We start from the raw sequence: 20,392 nt of genomic DNA on the forward strand, positions 1-20,392 counted from the left end.
TCTTTCTCAACGACTTTCTTGAAACTGCGTTCTCTTCACATAACTTTTTGAACAAAAAATATTAAAACTTTTCTTTTTCTTCGTGCCTTTTCATGGAATGATAATGGTCTCAGTAAATTTTAATTTCATGCATGTCTTTGTCTTTATTAAATTATTCACTCTCTTAATAATTCAATTTCAACCAATTCAGATTTGTATGCCCTTTCCTTTATATCAGTTTTTATTCTCTCCTAATAAGAAACTTCAACTTCTTTTTCAAATCTGCATCTTTGTTGAGTCTAGAAGGTTACATTTCTTGGTTTGTTTAGGTTATTATTATTATTATTATTATTATTATTATTATTAATATTAGCAAATTTGAGTAGGAACCCTTTTTTCCACTATGTCTCTTGAAGCATTTTGTTTCATAAAACATAGAGACACAACAACCAGTCTGTGTTTTCTGTTTACTATTATTATCATCATTACTTGGTACTACACAAGGCTTATATGATTTTTGTTATATTCACACAAACTTTTAAGGTTAATAATACATTTTTTATACATCAACATATTCACATCATATGCAGATATTTGATTGTGCTTGAGCAATATAGAGATATCATGCATCACATTTTATCTTCAGTACTGCCATTTTAGACCTTTCTATGGTGTTGACATGGAGTAAAATCCTCCACAAGCTTCTATTGAGTATTTGAGTTTAAAGCTTGGGCAAAGATGGAGGTGAAAAACTCTTTGCCGAGTACTACAAGTGCACTCGTTGCTTATGATGAAGACGGCCATGTTAAAAGGACTGGTAAGAGTTCATTGCAACATAACCACCCCATTTTGATTTCCATTAATTTGAATAACAGATCTTGGTCCTGCCATCAATCTTTACAGGAAATTTATGGAGTGCTGTGGCTCACATCATCACTGCTGTTATTGGATCTGGTGTTCTATCTCTTGCCTGGAGCACTGCCCAGTTGGGATGGATTGGAGGGCCACTTGTAGTGCTTTGTTTTGCAATCGTCATCTATGTTTCTTCCTCCCTCCTTTCTGATTGTTATAGAACTTCTGATTCTGGGAAAAGAAACTACTCATACATGGATGCTGTTAGAGTCAATCTTGGTAGTGAACTCTCTTTTATTCTCCCATGCAATAATTGTTTTTAGGATCTTTATCAATGTTATCATAACTCATAATTGTATTCTTTTATTGGTTCAGGTAAAAGAATGACATGGTTGGCTGGTTTCCTTCGATTTTTGATCTTGTATGGGACTAGTTGTGCTTATGTACTTACTACTGGAAATAGTTTAAGGTACTTCTCATATTAAGTGAGGAAATCATTACTCAGTATCTAAGTCACTGTCATAATGAAACTTGTTTATTCTACCATGCAGAGCAATTCTGTGGGCAAATTGTTATCACAAGGAAGGGCATCAAGCTCGTTGTGCTTATGGGGGCAATATTTATATGATGATATTTGGAATTGTTCAAATTGTAATGTCATTCATACCAGACCTCCATAACATGGTATGGGTCTCAGTTTTTGCAGCAGTTATGTCCTTTGCATACTCCTTCATTGGACTAGGACTTGGCTTGGCAAAGGTTATAGGTAATTTCTCTTGCAATGCATTTATTGTTGGTTTAATATTTAGCTTATTTTCAATTTCAAGCTTTCTGATGATTCTGAAGAAAGAAAAATAACACTATTCTGAAAAATCTCATGTTTAGTATCACATGAATATACACTGCAAACGTTACTATATTTCTTCTCCACACAAACTCCTATAATTTCATTACGTTATGTCTTCAGCTACACAGAGTTCTGATTAGAATATGAACCATGTTATGATATTAAACAGTGATCATAAGGAAAAAAAATTGTACTTGCAGAAAATGGAAGAATTATGGGGAGCATAACAGGAATACCGGCTACTAACACTGCTAACAAGCTATGGTTAGTCTTCCAAGCACTTGGTGACATTGCTTTTGCTTATCCATATGCTTTGCTCCTTCTTGAGATACAGGTAACTTTGTTTTTTCATCTTCATATTTGATAATAAAAAAGTTTGGAAATAAACAAATCTTGTGTCTAAAACAGTATTGAATTTTTTTGAAGGACACTCTGAAGTCTACTCCACCAGAAAATCAAACCATGAAAAAGGCTTCCATGATTGCAATCATTGTGACAACATTCTTCTACCTCTCTTGTGGATGCCTTGGATATGGAGCTTTTGGAAATGATACACCAGGGAACATCTTGACAGGGTTTGGGTTTTATGAGCCTTATTGGCTTGTTGCCTTTGCTAATGCTTGCATTATTCTTCATTTGGTGGGAGGATATCAGGTACTTCTACTTCTACTTAACCGTTTGAATGTGTTCTTTCACTGTCTTTACATGTTAACTTAACCATTTCATATGTTTTCTTGATGTTTGTGATCTTTCGTCAGATGTACAGTCAACCAATATATACTACTGCTGATAGATGGTGCTCAAGAAGATTCCATGAGAGTGACTTTGCAAACAAGATTTACAAAATAAAATTGCCTTTAATCCCTGGTTATGAACTGAACCCATTTAGGTTGTGTTTTAGAACAGTGTATGTGATTTCAACCATTGGAATAGCAATTTTGTTTCCTTACTTCAACCAAGTTCTGGGAGTGTTAGGAGCTATAAACTTCTGGCCATTGACTATATATTTTCCAGTGGAAATCTACTTGCAACAAAGGCAAATTGGAGCTTGGACCAAACAATGGATTCTTCTTAGGATGTTTAGCTTTGTTTGCTTTAATGTCACACTTGTGTGTCTAGTGGCATCAATTCAAGGAATCATTAGTCAGAAATTTTAGTTTTCATATCATTAAGCAGTATTGATTGGATGATTTTAATTGATAAATGTTATTCATTCTTCATCAGAATTTGTGTTTGCATACTTATCTGCATAAATCAAATTCACCAATTTCAATAACATGCAGAGCAATTGTATTTTGAGCTTGACTTATGAAATTATATAATTTAAATAAATATGAAATGTTATTATTTTAAATAATTTAGATACACATTAAATATTTAGAAGATAATGTTATGTTGACTACTAATTAATTTATACTGTTTCTATTTTAAGACGAGTTTAGTATATTTATATTGTTATCTTAAATTTTGTTTGGGTCATGTATGTGTCGTAGTGAAATTCTCCCATTGAAAATTTGTAATTTTTTGTTTGGTTCCAAGTACATGGTGTTTGTATCAGAGGCTACTGAGAAATCTCTTTCCAAGTTCAAAAACACATGATTACTATAATTGAAATTTCAGAAAAATTAAACTTAGATAACCCTTTAGATGCAAAATGTTTCTCATCTTCCTTTTTTAATATTTTAGACATTTTCTATAGATAAACGGAAAATCCAAAAAATATTTCAACTGTCAATTAAAAAATGAAAAGATAAATTATTATTTCTCATATTATTTAGTTTTTTTTATACACCCATAAAAATTAAAAATAATTTTAAATATATTTTACTCCTTTATTTTTTTAAGCGCTTTTTAAGAATAAAATTATAAAAAAGTTTTAAATTTTAACAGATAAAACTTAAATATAATACCTGATATTAATAATATTATCTCAACTTATTTATTTAAGAAGAATAATTTTATAAATAAAATGTTTAAATATTGAAACATGACATGTTTCTTATAAACAATCATGCACAACATTTCCTATCATACCAAAACATTTGGCACATGGAAAAATGAATGATTGATTTGAAGTGTACATGAGAAAGTACCAAAGAATGTCTATATGAAAATTAATGTTGTAAGAAAGATGACAAGTGTCACATTGGTGAGTGAGAGAGCCAAAGATGAGAAAAACAAACCAATGACTAAGGTCCACATTTGTATATAATGATGCACCAAAACATGCTTCTAAATATAATAATACAGAACAAACCCAAATTACTTTGCAGATAAATAATAGAATAATCAAAGTCGCCAATCAAGGATGAAAGGAGAACAAATTTACAATTTAGTTTAATTTAAACAAAAAAAAAACAATTTTTATCAATCTACAATAAATTAAACTTCAAATAGAAAATTGTCCTTGTGTTGATCATTCAAGTTAAATAGTCTATTTTGTTAAAAGTAGAAGGAAATAACGTAAAAGGAAGAAAAAAAATCTCTCTTTGTTATCTTAATGAAAATAAAAGAGCAACAGAAGAGACAACTGTGGAAGAAGTCATGGATAAATAGGAGAAAGAAATCATAAAAATTTAAGATTCTTCAATCAAGGCACCTGAAAAAGGAAAAAGAGCAACATCTATGCTCTAAATAGTTGCTAGAGAGGGGACAGGATGTGTCACAACGCACGATCAACTTGAAAAAAGAAAGACCTTGATGCTCTAAATTGCTAGTAAACATGTCACCATGCACGATGGAAATGAGTAAATCTACAACTTCAAAAGATACTAAAAGCGTGTAAGAGCTTTGATGAAGGTCTCATTGATAGTATGGTGATCACCTAGCCAAGACAATCAAAACAATGTGATTGTTGGTAGAAACTAGAACTCCAATAATAGTAGCGATAGATAATGGTGTTGTCGGCAGCGATAAACGATGGTGTCGACAACGACAAATACTATCGCCACCGACAACAATGGACGACAATAATGAAGGTGGCAGAAGCAACAAAAATTATTTGTTCTGGATTTTACTGTATTGTATTTTTTCTAATTGAAGTCAGTCCCACGTTTATAGAAAACCTGTATATTTTTAATCTTATTATATATTAACTTAATCGAGTGATGACTTGTGAAGTATTTTCTTTGTTTTAAAAAATTGTTATTATAGCAATCTATTAAAACTTGTAATATGGTATTTCCAGCATTTTCAAAATAGTTTGCACATCATCAAAAACTTATCACCAAATTGTATGTTTTCCTTACAACAATAATGAAATTAATTTTATATTTTAATTATCATTATTATTATAATTTATATTTGTAAAACATATTATAGATCAAAATTTCCTACTCTATTAAAACAAACCTACCCTCTCTTTTGATAGGAGATATTGATGGGATAAGTGATAATTGACCCAATAAACACGATATTATAATAAAAATATAATATGTTACAATATGTAAAATAAGTAAAATACTTGTCATATTTTAGAATAAATAAAATGATATACATACATACATATATATATATATATATATATATATATATATATATATATATATATATATATATATAAATTTAAAATACAGTTAAATTTAAACAAAGCAACGACTTGAAATAAAAGTGAAAAATAATGGACACAAGAAGAAAAAGGAGAATTCTTTTATATATAAGTATAGAGGTAAAGATAAAAATATATTTATAAAAATTAATTATAAAATAAATTACTTTTATAATTTTAATATACGTATTTTTATTAAAAATAATTTTTAAAGGTTAAAATTAGTAACGGATTAAAAAAATCAGTTATAAGGTTGTTACAAAATCAATTAAGTAAATATCTAAGAGATACTAGTCACAAGATAAACTATCTCTTCTAAATTCTAGTCAAATATATATATATATATATATATATATATATATATATATATATATATATATATATATATATATATATATATATATATAGATATATATATATATATATAGATATATATATATATATATTTGAGAGATACCAACGTGGAAGAAAGATTTGACATATAGTATTGTGAAAGAAGATTAAGATTTGGTTATCTCTTCCAAATTAAAGTTTCCTTTCTATCAGTCTTATCTCCCTCTTGATTGATGAAAAACTTATTCATAACTAATATTGCCATTAAACACACATACATGCATCGTGAGACCTTGGTATCTAGTTCAGTGAATTACAGGTATATTTCTCTTATAATTTTATGTTTCAGCCGTTTTTGTTATGTGAATGCAAAACTTTTCTTCATGAAGAATGGTTGAAATTGTGACTATGACATGTTTTCTGTGTAAAAAAGTATGTGTTTATCAACCATTTTCTTGAAACTGCGTTCTCTACACATGACTTTTTGAAAAAAAATATTAAAACTTTTTTTTCTTCATGCCTTTTTCATGGAATGATAATGGTCTCAGTAAATTTTTATTTCATGCATGTCTTTGTCTTTATTAAATTATTCACTCTCGTAATAATTCAATTTCAACCAATTCTGATTTGTATGCCCTTTCCTTTACATCAGTTTTTATTCTCTCCTAAAAGAAACTTCAACTTCTTTTTCAAATCTGCATCTTTGTTGAGTCTAGAAGGTTTCATTTCTGAGTTTCTTTAGGTTATTATTATTATTAATATATTAATATTATCAAATTTGAGTAGGAACCCTTTTTTCCACTATGTCTCTTGATGCATTTTGTTTCATAAAACATAGAGACACAACAATCAGTCTGTGTTTTCTGGTTTACTATTATTATCATCATTACTTGGTACTACACAAGGCTTATATGAGTTTTTGTTATATTCACAAAAACTTTTAAGATTTATAATACATTTTTTATACATCAACATATTCACATCATATGCATAGATTTGATTGTGCTTGAGCAAATATAGAGATATCATGTATCACATATCTTATCTTCAGTGCTGTCATTTTAGACCTTTCTATGGTGTTGACATGCAGTAAACTCCTCCACAAGCTTCTATTGAGTATTTGAGTTTAAAGCTTGGGCAAAGATGGAGGTGAAAAACTCTTTGCCGAGTACTACAAGTGCACTCGTTGCTTATGATGAAGACGGCCATGTTAAAAGGACTGGTAAGAGTTCATTGCAACATAACCACACCATCTTCATTTCCATTAATTTGAATAACAGATCTTGGTCCTGCCATCAATCTTTACAGGAAATTTATGGAGTGCTGTGGCTCACATCATCACTGCTGTTATTGGATCTGGTGTTCTATCTCTTGCCTGGAGCACTGCCCAGTTGGGATGGATTGGAGGGCCACTTGTAGTGCTTTTTTTTGCAATCGTCATCTATGTTTCTTCCTCCCTCCTTTCTGATTGTTATAGAACTTCTGATTCTGGGAAAAGAAACTACTCATACATGGATGCTGTTAGAGTCAGTCTTGGTAGTGAACTCTCTTTTATTCTCTCATGCAATAATTGTTTTTAGGGTCTTTATCAATGTTATCATAACTCATAATTGCATTCTTTTATTGGTTCAGGTAAAAGAATGACATGGTTGGCTGGTTTCCTTCAATTTTTGACCATGTATGGGTCTAGTTGTGCTTATGTACTTACTACTGCAAATAGTTTAAGGTACTTCTCATATTAAATGAGGAAATCACTACTCAGTATTTCTGTGAACACTTTGCTAAGCTTTTCATCATCTGATCTGATCTTCTTGGACCTTAATCATCTTATAATATCCAAGTCAGTGTCATAATGAAACTTGTTTATTTACCATGCAGAGCAATTCTGGAAGCAAATTGTTATCACAAGGAAGGGCATCAAGCTCGTTGTGCTTATGGGGGCAATATTTATATGATGATGTTTGGAATTGTTCAAATTGTAATGTCATTCATACCAGACCTCCATAACATGGTATGGGTCTCAGTTTGTGCAGCAGTTATGTCCTTTACATACTCCTTCATTGGACTAGGACTTGGCTTGGCAAAGGTTATAGGTAATTAATTTCACTTGCAATGCATTTATTGTTGGTTTAATATTTAGCTTATTTTCAATTTCAAGCTTTCTGATGATTCTGAGGAAAGAAAAATAATACTATTCTAAAAAATCTATATCACATGAATATACACTGCAAACGTTACTGATATTTCTACTCCACACAAACTGCTATAGTTTCATTATGTTATTATGTCTTTAGCTACACGGAGTTCTGATTAGAATATGAACAATGTTATGACATTGAACAGTGATCATATGGAAAAAAAATTGTACTTACAGAAAATGGAAGACTTATGGGGAGCATAACAGGAATACCGGCTACTAACACTGCTAACAAGTTATGGTTAGTCTTCCAAGCACTTGGTGACATTGCTTTTGCTTATCCATATGCTTTGATCCTTCTTGAGATACAGGTAACTTGGTGTTTTCATCTTCATATTTTATAGTAAAAAAGGTTGGAAATAAACAAATCTTGTGTCTAAAACAGTATTGAATTTTTTTTGAGCAAAGGACACTCTGAAGTCTACTCCACCAGAAAATCAAACCATGAAAAAGGCTTCCATGGTTGCAATCATTGTGACAACATTCTTCTACCTATCTTGTGGATGCCTTGGATATGGAGCTTTTGGAAATGATACACCAGGGAACATCTTGACAGGGTTTGGGTTTTATGAGCCTTATTGGCTTGTTGCCTTTGCTAATGCTTGCATTATTCTTCATTTGGTGGGAGGATATCAGGTACTTCTACTACTACTTAACCGTTTGAATGTGTTCTTTCACTGTCTTTACATGTTAACTTAACCATTTCATATGTTTTCTTGATGTTTGTGATCTTTCGTCAGATGTACAGTCAACCAATATATACTACTGCTGATAGATGGTGCTCAAGAAGATTCCATGAGAGTGACTTTGCAAACAAGATTTACAAAATAAAATTGCCTTTAATCCCTGGTTATGAGCTGAACCCATTTAGGTTGTGTTTTAGAACAGTGTATGTGATTTCAACCATTGGGATAGCAATTTTGTTTCCTTACTTCAACCAAGTTCTGGGAGTGTTAGGAGCTATAAACTTCTGGCCATTGACTATATATTTTCCAGTGGAAATCTACTTGCAACAAAGGCAAATTGGAGCTTGGACCAAACAATGGATTCTTCTTAGGATGTTTAGCTTTGTTTGCTTTACTGTCACACTTGTGTGTCTAGTGGGATCAATTCAAGGAATCATTAGTCAGAAACTTTAGTTTTCATATCATTAAGCAGTATTGATTAGGTGATTTTAATTCATAAATGTTATTCATGATGACAATTTGTATTTGTAAACTTATGTGCATAAATCAAATTCACCAATTTCTATAACATGCAGAGCAATTGTATTTTGAGCTTGACTGTCCATAATATATGAAATTATATAAATTAAATAATTATGACAATGTTATTATTTTAAATAATTTATATACACATTAAATATTTAGAAGATAATGTTATGTTGATTACTAATTTATTTATACTATTTCTATCTTGAATTTTGCTTGGGTCATGTATGCGTGTCGTAGTGAAATTCTTCAATTGATTTTTTTTTTTTGGTTCCAAGAACACGGTGTTTGATCAGAGCTACTGAAAAATCAAAAAACACATTATTACTATAATTGAAATTTTCTGAAAAATTAAACTTAGATAACCCTTTAGATGCAAAATGTTTCTCATCTTCCATTTTTAATATTTTAGACATTTTCTAAAGGTAAAAGGAAAATCCAAAAACTTTTTCAATTGTCAAATAAAAACTGAAAAGATAAATTATTATTTCTCATATTATTTAGTTTGTTTTCATACATCCATAAAAATTAATATAATTTTAAATATATTTTACTCCTTTAATTTTTTTAAGCGCTTTTTAAGAATAAAATTACAAAAGGTTTTAAATTTTAACAGATAAAACTTAAATATAATATCTGATATTAACAGTATTATCTCAATTTATTTAAGAAGAATCATTTTATAAATAATGTTTAAATATTGAAACATGACATGATTCTTATAAACAATCATGCATAACATTTCGTATCATACCAAAACATTTGGCACATGGAAAAATGAATGATTGATTTGAAGTGTACATGAGAAAGTGCCAAAGAATGTTTATATGAAAATTAATGTTGTAAGAAGACAAGTGTCACATGGTTGAGTGTGAGAGCCAAAGATGAGAAAAACAAACCAATGACTATGGTCCACATTTGTATATAATGATGCCACCAAACATTGCTTCTACATATTTCCATAATAATACAGAACAAACACAAATTACTTTGGAGATAAATAATAGAATAATCAAAGTCACGGATCAAGGATGAAAAGGAGAACAAATTTACAATTTAGTTTAATTTAAGCAAAAAAAACATAATTTTTATCAATCTACAATAAATTAAACTTCAAATAGAAAAATGTCCTTGTGTTCATTATTCAAGATAAATTGTCTATTTTGTTAAAAGTAGAAGGAAATAACGTAAAAGGAAGAAAAAAAAAAGTCTCTCTTTGATATCTTAATGAAAATAAAAAATATTATAATTGAAATTTAAATGATAATATTAGAAAATATTTAGAAGTACAATAATGATAATAATATTTATTTAATAATATAAAATTATTAAATAAAGCATTATAACTTTTGATATATATCAAAAATTAATACATATATCTATTATAATAACTATAATAACATATTATATGTTCATGACAACTCAAATTACAAAAGTTGTTCAAAAGGAATAAACTCATACATAACACTTAGATAAAACTATAAAATTATGTCTTCATGTTATCGTCTTTCACCAAAAGTATGTTAAAACCTAACTCATCTTCTACTTATACCGAGAGATAATCATTGCAACAAAATACAACACATAAAGAAAAGAAAGAGGATAAACTAGTATACAAAAGAAATAACATAATACATTTAGATCATACAATATATTTATATAAACACTTATGAATTTTTCATTAACTCAAATAAACACACAATGCAATTGACACTAGACTCAATTATCTAGATACATGTTTTAACATAGGGCTTCACGGTAGGCGTGCACACATAGTAGTATTTTTGCTTTACAAAGCCATACACAAGGGGTTATCACCCTACTACTCACAAGGTTAGTCCCTTTCGCGCCTAGGACCAAATAGTCCAGTGGTTAGGACCTCCTGTCACATTTTTTGAACGGTTGGTAGAATGTCAGGATACATACTTTTTGAACTCTCATATGTTACAACATACACTACACATCACAACACATAAAATTTCTCCTTATTCTCTTAGTAATAATACCTCACATATTCACGACAAAAGTCCTCATTTTCATACATACAGTTATAATATATACTTATAAGCATACTCAATGAGTATCTAAATCAATACCAAACAACTAAAAAGAAGAAACAAAGCATACAGATTGGTGCTTAGCGTAAAACCTCTTGCAAAAAGGTGGCATTCAACGACAATCCTAATGCTCAACGCTAAACCTTTTACAAAAGGTGGCGATCAACGCCATTCTTCTAAAAAAAGTGTCACGCTCAACGACACTCTTTTGCCGCTCAACGTCCTAGAGCCAAAATAGCTTCAAACATGCAAGATGGCCTTCAATGGTGCCAAGCCACTGCTTAATGCCAAAGCATTCGCAAAACTAATCGTTCAACGGTGAAAAGGGACGCTCAACGGTCTAGAGCAAAAATGCTTTTTCAGACTTGCACAACCAAGTTTGCACTCAACGCGACATCAATACAGCTCAACATCATACCATATTTTAGTACACTCAAATTTGTGATTTAAGTAAAATGAGATATGATCAATTGATCAAATTGGTATTTCCTTTTTAGAGAATTGGTTCAACATAATTTTTATACCTTAACTTATACCAATTTTCACAATTGCTTAGTTCTTCAATTCTCTCAATCACCAAAGTCCAAACCAGAGGTCACAACTCATTTCAATTAACGAAACGGTTAAGAAGTGAACTTTAAGTCTAACTCAACCCTACAAAACTGACTTTTAAGGTGAGGTTTGGACTCACTTATATACTTTAAATTGGCATTATTTATAGTCGATATGGGACATACAACACCCTCCCTCATGTTGAGATATATACATCTCGAGCGCGAGACTAAACATTAATAGGTGGTCCGATAGCGGCCCAATATTGGGTATATCGCTAGGATAGGCTCTAACCATAGCTTGCTCTGAAACCATATTAATAAGTGGACTTAAGCCTAATTCAATTCCACAAAATCGGCTTGTAAGGTGAGGTTTGCACCACTTATATACTTTAAATTGACCTTATCTCTATTCGATGTGAGACTTCCAACACACAACCCTCACGCCGAGATATATACATCTCGAGTGTGAGACTAGACATTAATGAGTGATCCGATAGCGGATAGAACAATATGTCCAACAAACAACAAATATCGCTAGGATAGACTCTAACCTGGCTTTGATACCATGCTAAGAAGTAGACTTTAAGTCTAACTCAACCCTACAAAACCGACTTGTAAGGTGAGGTTTGCACCCACTTATATACTCTAAACTAACTTTATCTCTAATCAATGTGAGACTTCCAACAAACACCATATCATTTCAACTAAAACATCAAACATCAATCAGATTCAACAACATACCAAAAATCAATCAAGATCATCAACTCATGCACACTAAAACAACTAACTTCTTTTACTTGAAAGATGACTAAACAACTCAAAGACTTCTAAAGCACCTTTAAACACAAAGGTAGCTCAAACTATCCCTACGAAAAACACAAACACGATCAGGACACACTATTAAGACCACTGATCTATAGAGACTAATAATAAGAACACAAATATCACATCTGAACCAAAAAGGGGTTACTCAAAGAAGAAAAAACCAACTGATCAAGAATGAGACAGAAAATTAACTTACTTTATTAAAGAAATTTATTTATTGATTTTGATGAACTCACCACAAGAAGAAATCCTACCTCCTATCTTAAAAAAATAATTGATTGTAAAATATTTTAGAAAGAAGAGAAAGTTGTAAGAAAAGAATGTACAGGAAGAACACATGTTTTAAAATAATAAAACTAGTTTCCAAAATTTTATTTATATTTTAAATTTTAAATCTTAAAATAGTTAAATTTCACCATATAAACACTATCAATTTTAAAACACAATTTTTTTAAGTCTTAAAATGATAATAATTAAATTTAAAAATTTAAACAACATCTTTTATATATATATATATATATATATATATATATATATATATATATATATATATATATAATCTTCATAGATTCATTAAAATAATTTTACGTTTCAGATGCTCAAGACCCCTTTTAACACCTTAAAAAATTGAAAATCCTATTTTTTGTTTTTGCTTTATAAACATAGAATAATTGAAATAACCTAAAATTTAGATTTTAATAGTCTTTTTTTTTTGGAAAAAAAATGTACTTTCCTACATAAGTGAAAAACAGTCATGATCATAATTTTATTAACAAAAGAGTTTCTGTCGTTACATCAAACACAATTGTCAAAAAACAGAGGGTTAAAATGAAAGATATACTAATGGAAAAGATTAACCATTATAACAAAAATATTTAAAATAAAATTTAAACTATGTAGTTTATTAATAAAAAGACCCTTATTAATAAAAAGACCCTTTTGGTAAGTATTTAATAGCATGATTACAGTTCTCATATAAATTGAATACCTTTTTTATTTTTATATCTTTTACAATTAAAAAATTCTCTAATCGTCAAAGTTAATGTATTTTCATTCAAAGATTTTAAGGATAATTAATGAATAAGTAATTATGATTGTTATTATTTATATAAAAGTCAACATTTTAAAATACAACATTATATTAATAATAAATTAGATTTAAAATCTTAGCCAACTACTAGACAGCCAAAGTTAGAAAGTAAAACTACAAATTTGTTAAAATTCACTCACCCACGAAAAATAAACAAAATAAAATTTGTTACGTACAAAAATATGAAAACTAATCATCCTGAAACTAAAAAGAACTCAAAAAAACTCAAACACTCACTTTTGGCTCTTCCCTCTTTTTTTTTTTTCGCTCTCGATACTGAGAACATAAGACTCTTATACCACTTTCTTAAAAATTATTCACGCACAAAAAATATTTTTATCTTAAATATACTGTGCTACCTAATAAGTCCATTAAAATAGCCCTACAATACAGATTAAAAATTGTTACGTACTAAAATATAAAAATTAAACAACTGAAAAATATCTCCATATTCCCTATAGCTAACAAAATAAAAAGTTACACTTTTAACCCTATTTTAAATTTAAATTTATTTAATAATATTTATATGGTTTTAAGCCATAAATTTAATATAGTTTTAGATTTAATTTGTCATTATCATGTGGATACGGAAAAACTCAAAATAACTACAAAAACAAGAAATTGATGAATTGTGGTCATGGTTACCGAGAATAAAGGCGAAAAACCTCAAAATTGTGTATTGAAAAAAAAAAATTCAGCCTCACTATATAACACGTTATTTGACACTTCCACAAGTAATTCAGAATTTGGATTTGTATGTGGAGAAAGGCAGTTTCATGTCATTGATCTCATTCACCCAAAAACCAATCAGAGCAAACCCAGATTCAAAGATCGTTACTTTTGCAAAAGATAACTTCTTTTGCTACTGATTCTTTCCGTTTTAGATGAACAACTACTTCTGGGAGTAAATAACAAGGAACTGTTTAATCCAGCAGAACCATGCAAGATCGAGAAGGTTCAGCAACTGGCAGCTCCCCATTGTTGGAGACTCAGTATGCAAACGCTCATCATGTTGAAAGAACTGGAAAGACAATCTTATTCTCTCTCTTAATCATCAATCTTTTTTTATTTGAATCATGCTTTTTGTTATTGTTCCATGAATCATGTAAGCTATTTTCTTTCAAGATAACTCAATCAATCTTGTATTGCGATTAGCAAGATCGTCATTCATCAGAGATTGACGAATTTACTGAATTTTGTTTCGAAAGTGGTATTTCTAGAATTAATGATTTCTTAGTGTTTGATTGATTGCTTGTGTAAACTATGATGGGAAATTGAACATGCAAGAGCATTGAATTATCGGAGGTGAGAGTGATGTGATGGTGCGAATGATGAAACAGGAACCGTGTGGACTGCAGTGGCACACATAGTGACAGGAGTGATAGGGTCAGGAGTGTTGTCTTTGGCATGGAGCATTGCACAGCTTGGTTGGATTGGAGGGCCTCTCACAATCATTTTCTTTGCCTGCATCACTCTGCTTTCTTCTTTCCTTCTCAGCAACACCTACCGTGGTCCAGACCCTGAACTTGGCCCTCATAGGAGCTCTTCATACCTTGATGCAGTTAACCTCCATAAGGGTAACCTTCATACTTTGCTTTTACCATTTTTTTCTCTCCATCTTCTTTCTGCTGTTTGTTTTTTAATGACACGTGATGGGGTAGAAAGGTAGAGGCAATGACGGGTCAAGATTTGTTTTCTTGGTACTTTGCTAGAAAGAAAAAAGTAATAATTGAATGAATGTAAGTGTATAAAGATGTCATTTTCCCTTTGCAAGAGAAGAAAATTGGAAAAAGTGATTTGTGACACGTCTAACTGCAGTTGTGTCACGGAAACGACATCTTTTGATTTTGTTGTGTGCAGATTCAGATCACAACTTCACTCTTTTGAATGCTTCCACATCTTCCTCGTTACCCTTCTATAGGAATCCGTGACTTCTCCAGAATTCTCTTAGCTATGTTTTACCCGAGAAATTTAATAAATTTGGAATTTGAGATTCAAATTGTTTTGATATGATTTTTTTTATTTTTTTAAATGATTTGTTTGAGTACGTGTAATATGATAATTTAACTATTATTAAGTACAAAAACAAATTTAAAATATATCTCAAAATTGAATTTATGAAAATTAAGGTTAATTAATTTTAAATATTTAATGAGGAAATCATGTTTATTTATGTAAATATACAAATATCGACATTTTTACCTCAATTTTAATAGTAACGGTGGAAAGAGCGGAAGTCACATCTAAAAGTAGATGTGATTATTTTTTAACAACATAAAATCATATGAAAATTTTAAATTCTTTTTTTCTAAATTTTAATTTTTTTTATGTTTTATCCAAATAATATATTTTACTAAAAAAATATTTTAAAATTTCTAATAATTAATTGCCTTTTATAATTTATCATTCAAATATCTTGAATTTCTAAATCTTGAAGGTGATATTCATTTTATTGATAAATTAAATTATAAAATTTTAATTAGCTCTCCTATAGTATATTTTATTATTTAAGCATTTCTTTTTTATTTTTTTATTTTTCAGAGTATATTTGATAGATGAGTGAACTCTGAGCTTTTATATCCAGTAATTCTTTAATAATACAAGGACTGGAGATAGGTATTCCATGTTGGTATGGTGATTTTTTAAGGTTATACTTTATTGTATTTATTTTTCTATAAAAAAATCAACCATCAGGAACTGTTGATATCAAAGTTAAAAAATCAAGAGAATAATTAGATACAATTAACCTTCACTAATTTAATATTGAAACATCACTTCTTTTACTATTTTGATCATATATGCTAGCAAGTTTGGAAGATCATCTTGAGCTGTTTCTTTAGATGATGATGAATGGATGGTTACCTTACAGGAGAAGGGAATAGCCGTTTCTGTGGTGTTTTTGTGAACGTGAGCTTATATGGTTTTGGGATTGCTTATGTCATTACTGCTGCTATCAGTATGAGGTGTGTTCACTAACTTATCAATGGTTTCTCTCTTTTTTTTTTTCATTTCCTTCTCCTTGATTTCTGCAACTTGTTGCAAACAATATTTATTTCTTACATGTACTCCCCCATGAAAACATGAGGGTGTTCCCAAAATATCACTATACCAATATTGCTAAATAGCAACTTGATTAGTTTGGATTGCTGTGTGTGATTGCAGAGCAATCCAAATATCAAACTGTTCCCATGGCAAAGAAGATGAAGGAAAATGTGGATTTGATGGTGCATATTTGATGCTTATTTTTGGGGCTATCCAAGTTGTTCTCTCTCAGACACCCAACTTCCACAATATTCAGTGGTTGTCAATTGTAGCAGCAATTACGTCCTTTTTTTATGCTTTCATAGGAATGTGGCTTTCTGCTGGAAAAATCACGGGTATGTTCATCACTATGAGCATGAGTGACATGACATGTTCATGGACAGTTGTTTGAAAGTATATAATTGAACCATTTTGTTTTGATTTTCTGGCAATCATTTGATAAGAAAATGGACATGCTGAGGGTACTATTAGTGGAATCCCTACTTCTAGTGGAGTTGATAAAGTATGGCTGGTTGCTCAAGCGCTTGGTGACATAGCATTCTCGTATCCATTCTCTGTAATTCTTATAGAAATACAGGTATGTATATCTCTAAGATAATCAGAAAGTGTGACTTTTCTACAACTCTTTGGGAAAGCTCTAAGGATTATAAGGTTAATATAACTTGGTACAATTCTTGAAGGATACTTTGAGGTCGCCTCCACCAGAACACCAAACGATGAAGAGGGCGTCAACAATATCTGTCATTATCACAACATTTTTCTACCTCTGTTGTGGGTGTTTAGGATATGCAGCCTTTGGTAATGAAACACCAGGAAACCTTTTAACAGGGTTTACATCTAATGCACAGCATTGGCTTGTAGACTTTGCGAATGCTTGTATAGTGATTCACCTGGTTGGTGCATATCAGGTACATGTATAATCTTACAGATATCTTATCTTCATCGTGAATGTGGCATTTGTTTTATATGTTGTTCTGGTGCAGGTGTATAGCCAGCCACTTTTTGCCAATGTTGAGAATTGGCTCCGTTTCAAGTTCCCAGACAGTGAATTTGTGAATCACGTATACTTGTTGAAACTCCCATTGCTGCCAGCTTTCCAACTAAGTTTTCTGAGGCTTTCTTTCAGAACTGCATATGTTGCATCAACAACGGTGATTGCAATGCTCTTTCCCTACTTCAATCAGATTTTGGGAGTTTTGGCCGGAATAATCTATTATCCATTGTCCATATATTTTCCGGTGGAAATGTACTTGAGTCTGAGCAATATTGAGCCATGGTCGTCTAAGTGGATCATGCTCAGGGGTTTTAGCACCGTTGGCTTTGTGGTGGGATTGTTCACTCTCGTTGGATCCATTGAAGGGATAGTATCTGCAAAACTAAAATGAGGAGCTTTCAGCGGAACTGGAAGTTGAACTGAGAAAATAGATTGTGGTTGCATTTTTGTGTTGAAAATCAACGTTAATCAGCATAAAGAATTCAGCATGAAAATTGATGAATTCAAGGTTCTGCGTCTCTTCCTGTTAAGACGTGTTGAAGTAAACAAGTGTAATTGAGTTGCAGAATTGCATTTTTTTTTGGGAAACTAGTTAGTTTCATCTGTAATACTTTAGTTAAGACGCAATTTTTTTGTCATGGAATAAAAAAGTTGAGCAGGTTTTGTCACGACCTTCATTTCACTTCATACTTGAGATTCAGGGAAATCTGCTCTGTACCTGAACTGCGTTATACTTCCAGTCTGGTAAAAATTACAGTGCTGTTTTTTTTTTCTTATTTAAACCAAGATTTTACTAAATTAACAGTAAATGAGGACATAATGATAATATCGTTAATTGGATGAGCAGCACTTCATAAATATCATTATGATGTTCAGGAAAATGATAAATAGAATTTGATAAAGGTTGTAAAAGAGAAAAAGAAAAAGTGAAATATTTTTTTTAATGAAAAGGTTTTTACAAAGTAATTTATACATAATTTAATTTATGAAAAAAGTTTATTTTATTTTGTAAAAGTGTTTGGAAGAAGCTCCTTTTAAGATCCTAATTATCCATGCTATTCGTCTTGGATAAAAGTGGGTCTCTGATTATTGCAGAAGTATTGTGAGAAAGAAGAAAAGCACACATGGAGTGTGGGATCCGTATCACTTTCCAGGGTCTCTTCTGCCATAGTATAGTTAACAGGGAAAATTGATGATGAAGAATTTTATGTAAGACTGAAGCGCCACACGTGGACCTTGACATAAGTAACTGTGAAGAAAGATGATGAGGTTTTGTGTGATCAAAGCATAAACCTACCCAACAGATGCATTAAGCACACAAACAATGAGCAAAGCAGTCAACAACGAAAGAGAAAGAGAGAGAGATGTTGACCAAGCATCTTGCGGGTGAGCTACCTACCTTCCCCTCACACGCTCAATGGCGTTGAAATTCTTTAACAAAATCATGCGCCTTTGATGCCTTTATGCCATGCAATTCCAATTGGCACCCCTTATATATTAAGAATAAGAAGCCTACCAGAAAAACAAAAACCAACTCAAACAAATATTCCACGTCTTCCCTTTTGGCCTCAAAGAATTCAAAGACGGGTAGAGAGAATTCACAACTTGTGTTGAAAGAAAGAAAGAAAAGACAATTATTCTAGTCCTGACAGCCCTGAAAATTGAAATTTCTTTCGGGGTAGGAGAATTAACAAATTGAAAAGCAAAAATATTAGAGACATGGGGCGTATTCCATGCTGTGAGAAGGACAACGTGAAAAGAGGACAGTGGACACCTGAGGAAGATCACAAACTCTCCTCTTACATTGCTCAACATGGCACTCGCAACTGGCGTCTAATTCCCAAGAATGCTGGTTAGTCTATCTCCACTCTATTTATCTTTATATCACTCCTATCATCTTATTAAAATACTACTCTTCATTTAAATAGGTCTCCAGAGATGTGGGAAGAGCTGCAGGTTAAGGTGGACTAATTACCTTCGTCCTGATCTCAAACATGGCCAATTCTCGGATTCAGAAGAACAAACCATTGTGAAGCTTCATTCAGTTTTCGGTAACAGGTGCATATTGATTAAGTTATTGTTAATAGCATAGGTGATTGATTATTATCTTTATGTAATTGTTCCCTAAATACTTAAATGGATGTTCAGATGGTCACTGATAGCAGCCCAGCTGCCAGGACGCACTGACAATGATGTCAAAAACCATTGGAATACCAAGCTAAAAAAGAAACTGTCAGGTATGGGTATAGACCCTGTAACCCACAAGCCATTTTCCCATCTAATGGCCGAAATTGCTACCACATTGGCACCTCCACAGGCAGCTCACTTGGCTGAAGCAGCCCTTGGCTGTTTCAAAGATGAGGTGCTCCACCTTCTTACCAAGAAGCCAATTAACTTCCATGGCCAGCATTCCGCTGCAGCACTGGGGAATAACTTCACTGATTACATTAATTGTAAGCCAGATGAAAAGGACGCAACTGTTGAGAAAATCAAGTTTGACCTATCCAAGGCCATGCAACAAGAATCTGAAATGATGCCCTCAAATAAACATTGGGACTCCACTGCAAATACATCTGCAAGTTTTGTGATGCCATATAGTGTTTTCCCAACAATATCTGGTTATCAATTCTCCCCGTCATCTTTCGGCAATAAAGGGGATGCATCTCCATGGAGCCAAAGTGTATGCACAGGGAGCACATGCACAGCCATGGATCGGCAGAGCCAATTACATGAAAAACTTGAAGAGGAAAATGGTGATGATTCTGAGGCCACGAAGGAAATTCGAAATCTATCTAATATATTCAACTCAGATTGTGTCGTGTGGGATCTACCCGCCGATGATTTAATTAACCCCATGGTTTAAA

General features: G+C 31.5%; 4 protein-coding genes across 4 annotated transcripts; all 4 read left to right on the forward strand.

Annotated features, from left to right (window-relative positions):
- Nucleotides 1–717: 717 nt before the first annotated feature.
- On the forward strand, nt 718–2,835 carry LOC124823607 (putative amino acid permease 7). Its single transcript, XM_088091415.1, has 7 exons — nt 718–796; nt 883–1,110; nt 1,207–1,300; nt 1,383–1,597; nt 1,879–2,012; nt 2,105–2,332; nt 2,437–2,835. Exons 1-7 carry the CDS (start codon nt 718–720, stop codon nt 2,833–2,835), a joined length of 1,377 nt encoding a protein of 458 aa, XP_087947541.1.
- Nucleotides 2,836–6,701: 3,866 nt separating this feature from the next.
- LOC124823606 (putative amino acid permease 7) lies at nt 6,702–8,894 on the forward strand. Its single transcript, XM_047295853.2, has 7 exons — nt 6,702–6,780; nt 6,867–7,094; nt 7,191–7,284; nt 7,437–7,651; nt 7,933–8,066; nt 8,164–8,391; nt 8,496–8,894. Exons 1-7 carry the CDS (start codon nt 6,702–6,704, stop codon nt 8,892–8,894), a joined length of 1,377 nt encoding a protein of 458 aa, XP_047151809.2.
- Nucleotides 8,895–14,164: 5,270 nt separating this feature from the next.
- LOC124823602 (putative amino acid permease 7) lies at nt 14,165–18,196 on the forward strand. Its single transcript, XM_088116636.1, has 7 exons — nt 14,165–14,511; nt 14,828–15,069; nt 16,362–16,455; nt 16,655–16,869; nt 16,978–17,111; nt 17,215–17,442; nt 17,518–18,196. The coding sequence occupies exons 1-7, from the start codon at nt 14,432–14,434 to the stop codon at nt 17,917–17,919; spliced, it is 1,395 nt and encodes a 464-aa protein (XP_087972762.1). The 5' UTR covers nt 14,165–14,431; the 3' UTR covers nt 17,920–18,196.
- A 992-nt stretch (nt 18,197–19,188) lies between these two features.
- On the forward strand, nt 19,189–20,391 carry MYB80 (myb domain protein 103). Its single transcript, XM_047295851.2, has 3 exons — nt 19,189–19,380; nt 19,457–19,586; nt 19,677–20,391. The coding sequence occupies exons 1-3, from the start codon at nt 19,248–19,250 to the stop codon at nt 20,389–20,391; spliced, it is 978 nt and encodes a 325-aa protein (XP_047151807.1). The 5' UTR covers nt 19,189–19,247.
- The last annotated feature ends 1 nt before the right edge of the window (nt 20,392 follows it).

This window comes from Vigna umbellata, chromosome 5 (genome assembly GCF_029865625.1).
Source record: "Vigna umbellata cultivar VRB3 chromosome 5, Vumbellata_1.0, whole genome shotgun sequence".
Lineage (NCBI taxonomy): Eukaryota > Viridiplantae > Streptophyta > Magnoliopsida > Fabales > Fabaceae > Vigna > Vigna umbellata.

Bases quoted from the DNA above. Each gene is read 5' to 3' on its own strand.
- MYB80 (XM_047295851.2), top strand. From the start codon at position 19,248: ATGGGGCGTATTCCATGCTGTGAGAAGGACAACGTGAAAAGAGGACAG. The intron at 19,381-19,456 runs GTTAGTCTATCT...TCATTTAAATAG, and splicing joins TCTAATTCCCAAGAATGCTG to GTCTCCAGAGATGTGGGAAG. The intron at 19,587-19,676 runs GTGCATATTGAT...ATGGATGTTCAG, and splicing joins CATTCAGTTTTCGGTAACAG to ATGGTCACTGATAGCAGCCC.
- LOC124823606 (XM_047295853.2), top strand. From the start codon at position 6,702: ATGGAGGTGAAAAACTCTTTGCCGAGTACTACAAGTGCACTCGTTGCT. The intron at 7,095-7,190 runs GTAGTGAACTCT...TTATTGGTTCAG, and splicing joins TGCTGTTAGAGTCAGTCTTG to GTAAAAGAATGACATGGTTG. The intron at 8,067-8,163 runs GTAACTTGGTGT...TTTTGAGCAAAG, and splicing joins TGATCCTTCTTGAGATACAG to GACACTCTGAAGTCTACTCC.
- LOC124823602 (XM_088116636.1), top strand. From the start codon at position 14,432: ATGCAAGATCGAGAAGGTTCAGCAACTGGCAGCTCCCCATTGTTGGAG. The intron at 14,512-14,827 runs AACTGGAAAGAC...TGCGAATGATGA, and splicing joins AACGCTCATCATGTTGAAAG to AACAGGAACCGTGTGGACTG. The intron at 16,456-16,654 runs GTGTGTTCACTA...GTGTGATTGCAG, and splicing joins ACTGCTGCTATCAGTATGAG to AGCAATCCAAATATCAAACT.
- LOC124823607 (XM_088091415.1), top strand. From the start codon at position 718: ATGGAGGTGAAAAACTCTTTGCCGAGTACTACAAGTGCACTCGTTGCT. The intron at 1,301-1,382 runs GTACTTCTCATA...TCTACCATGCAG, and splicing joins ACTACTGGAAATAGTTTAAG to AGCAATTCTGTGGGCAAATT. The intron at 2,013-2,104 runs GTAACTTTGTTT...ATTTTTTTGAAG, and splicing joins TGCTCCTTCTTGAGATACAG to GACACTCTGAAGTCTACTCC.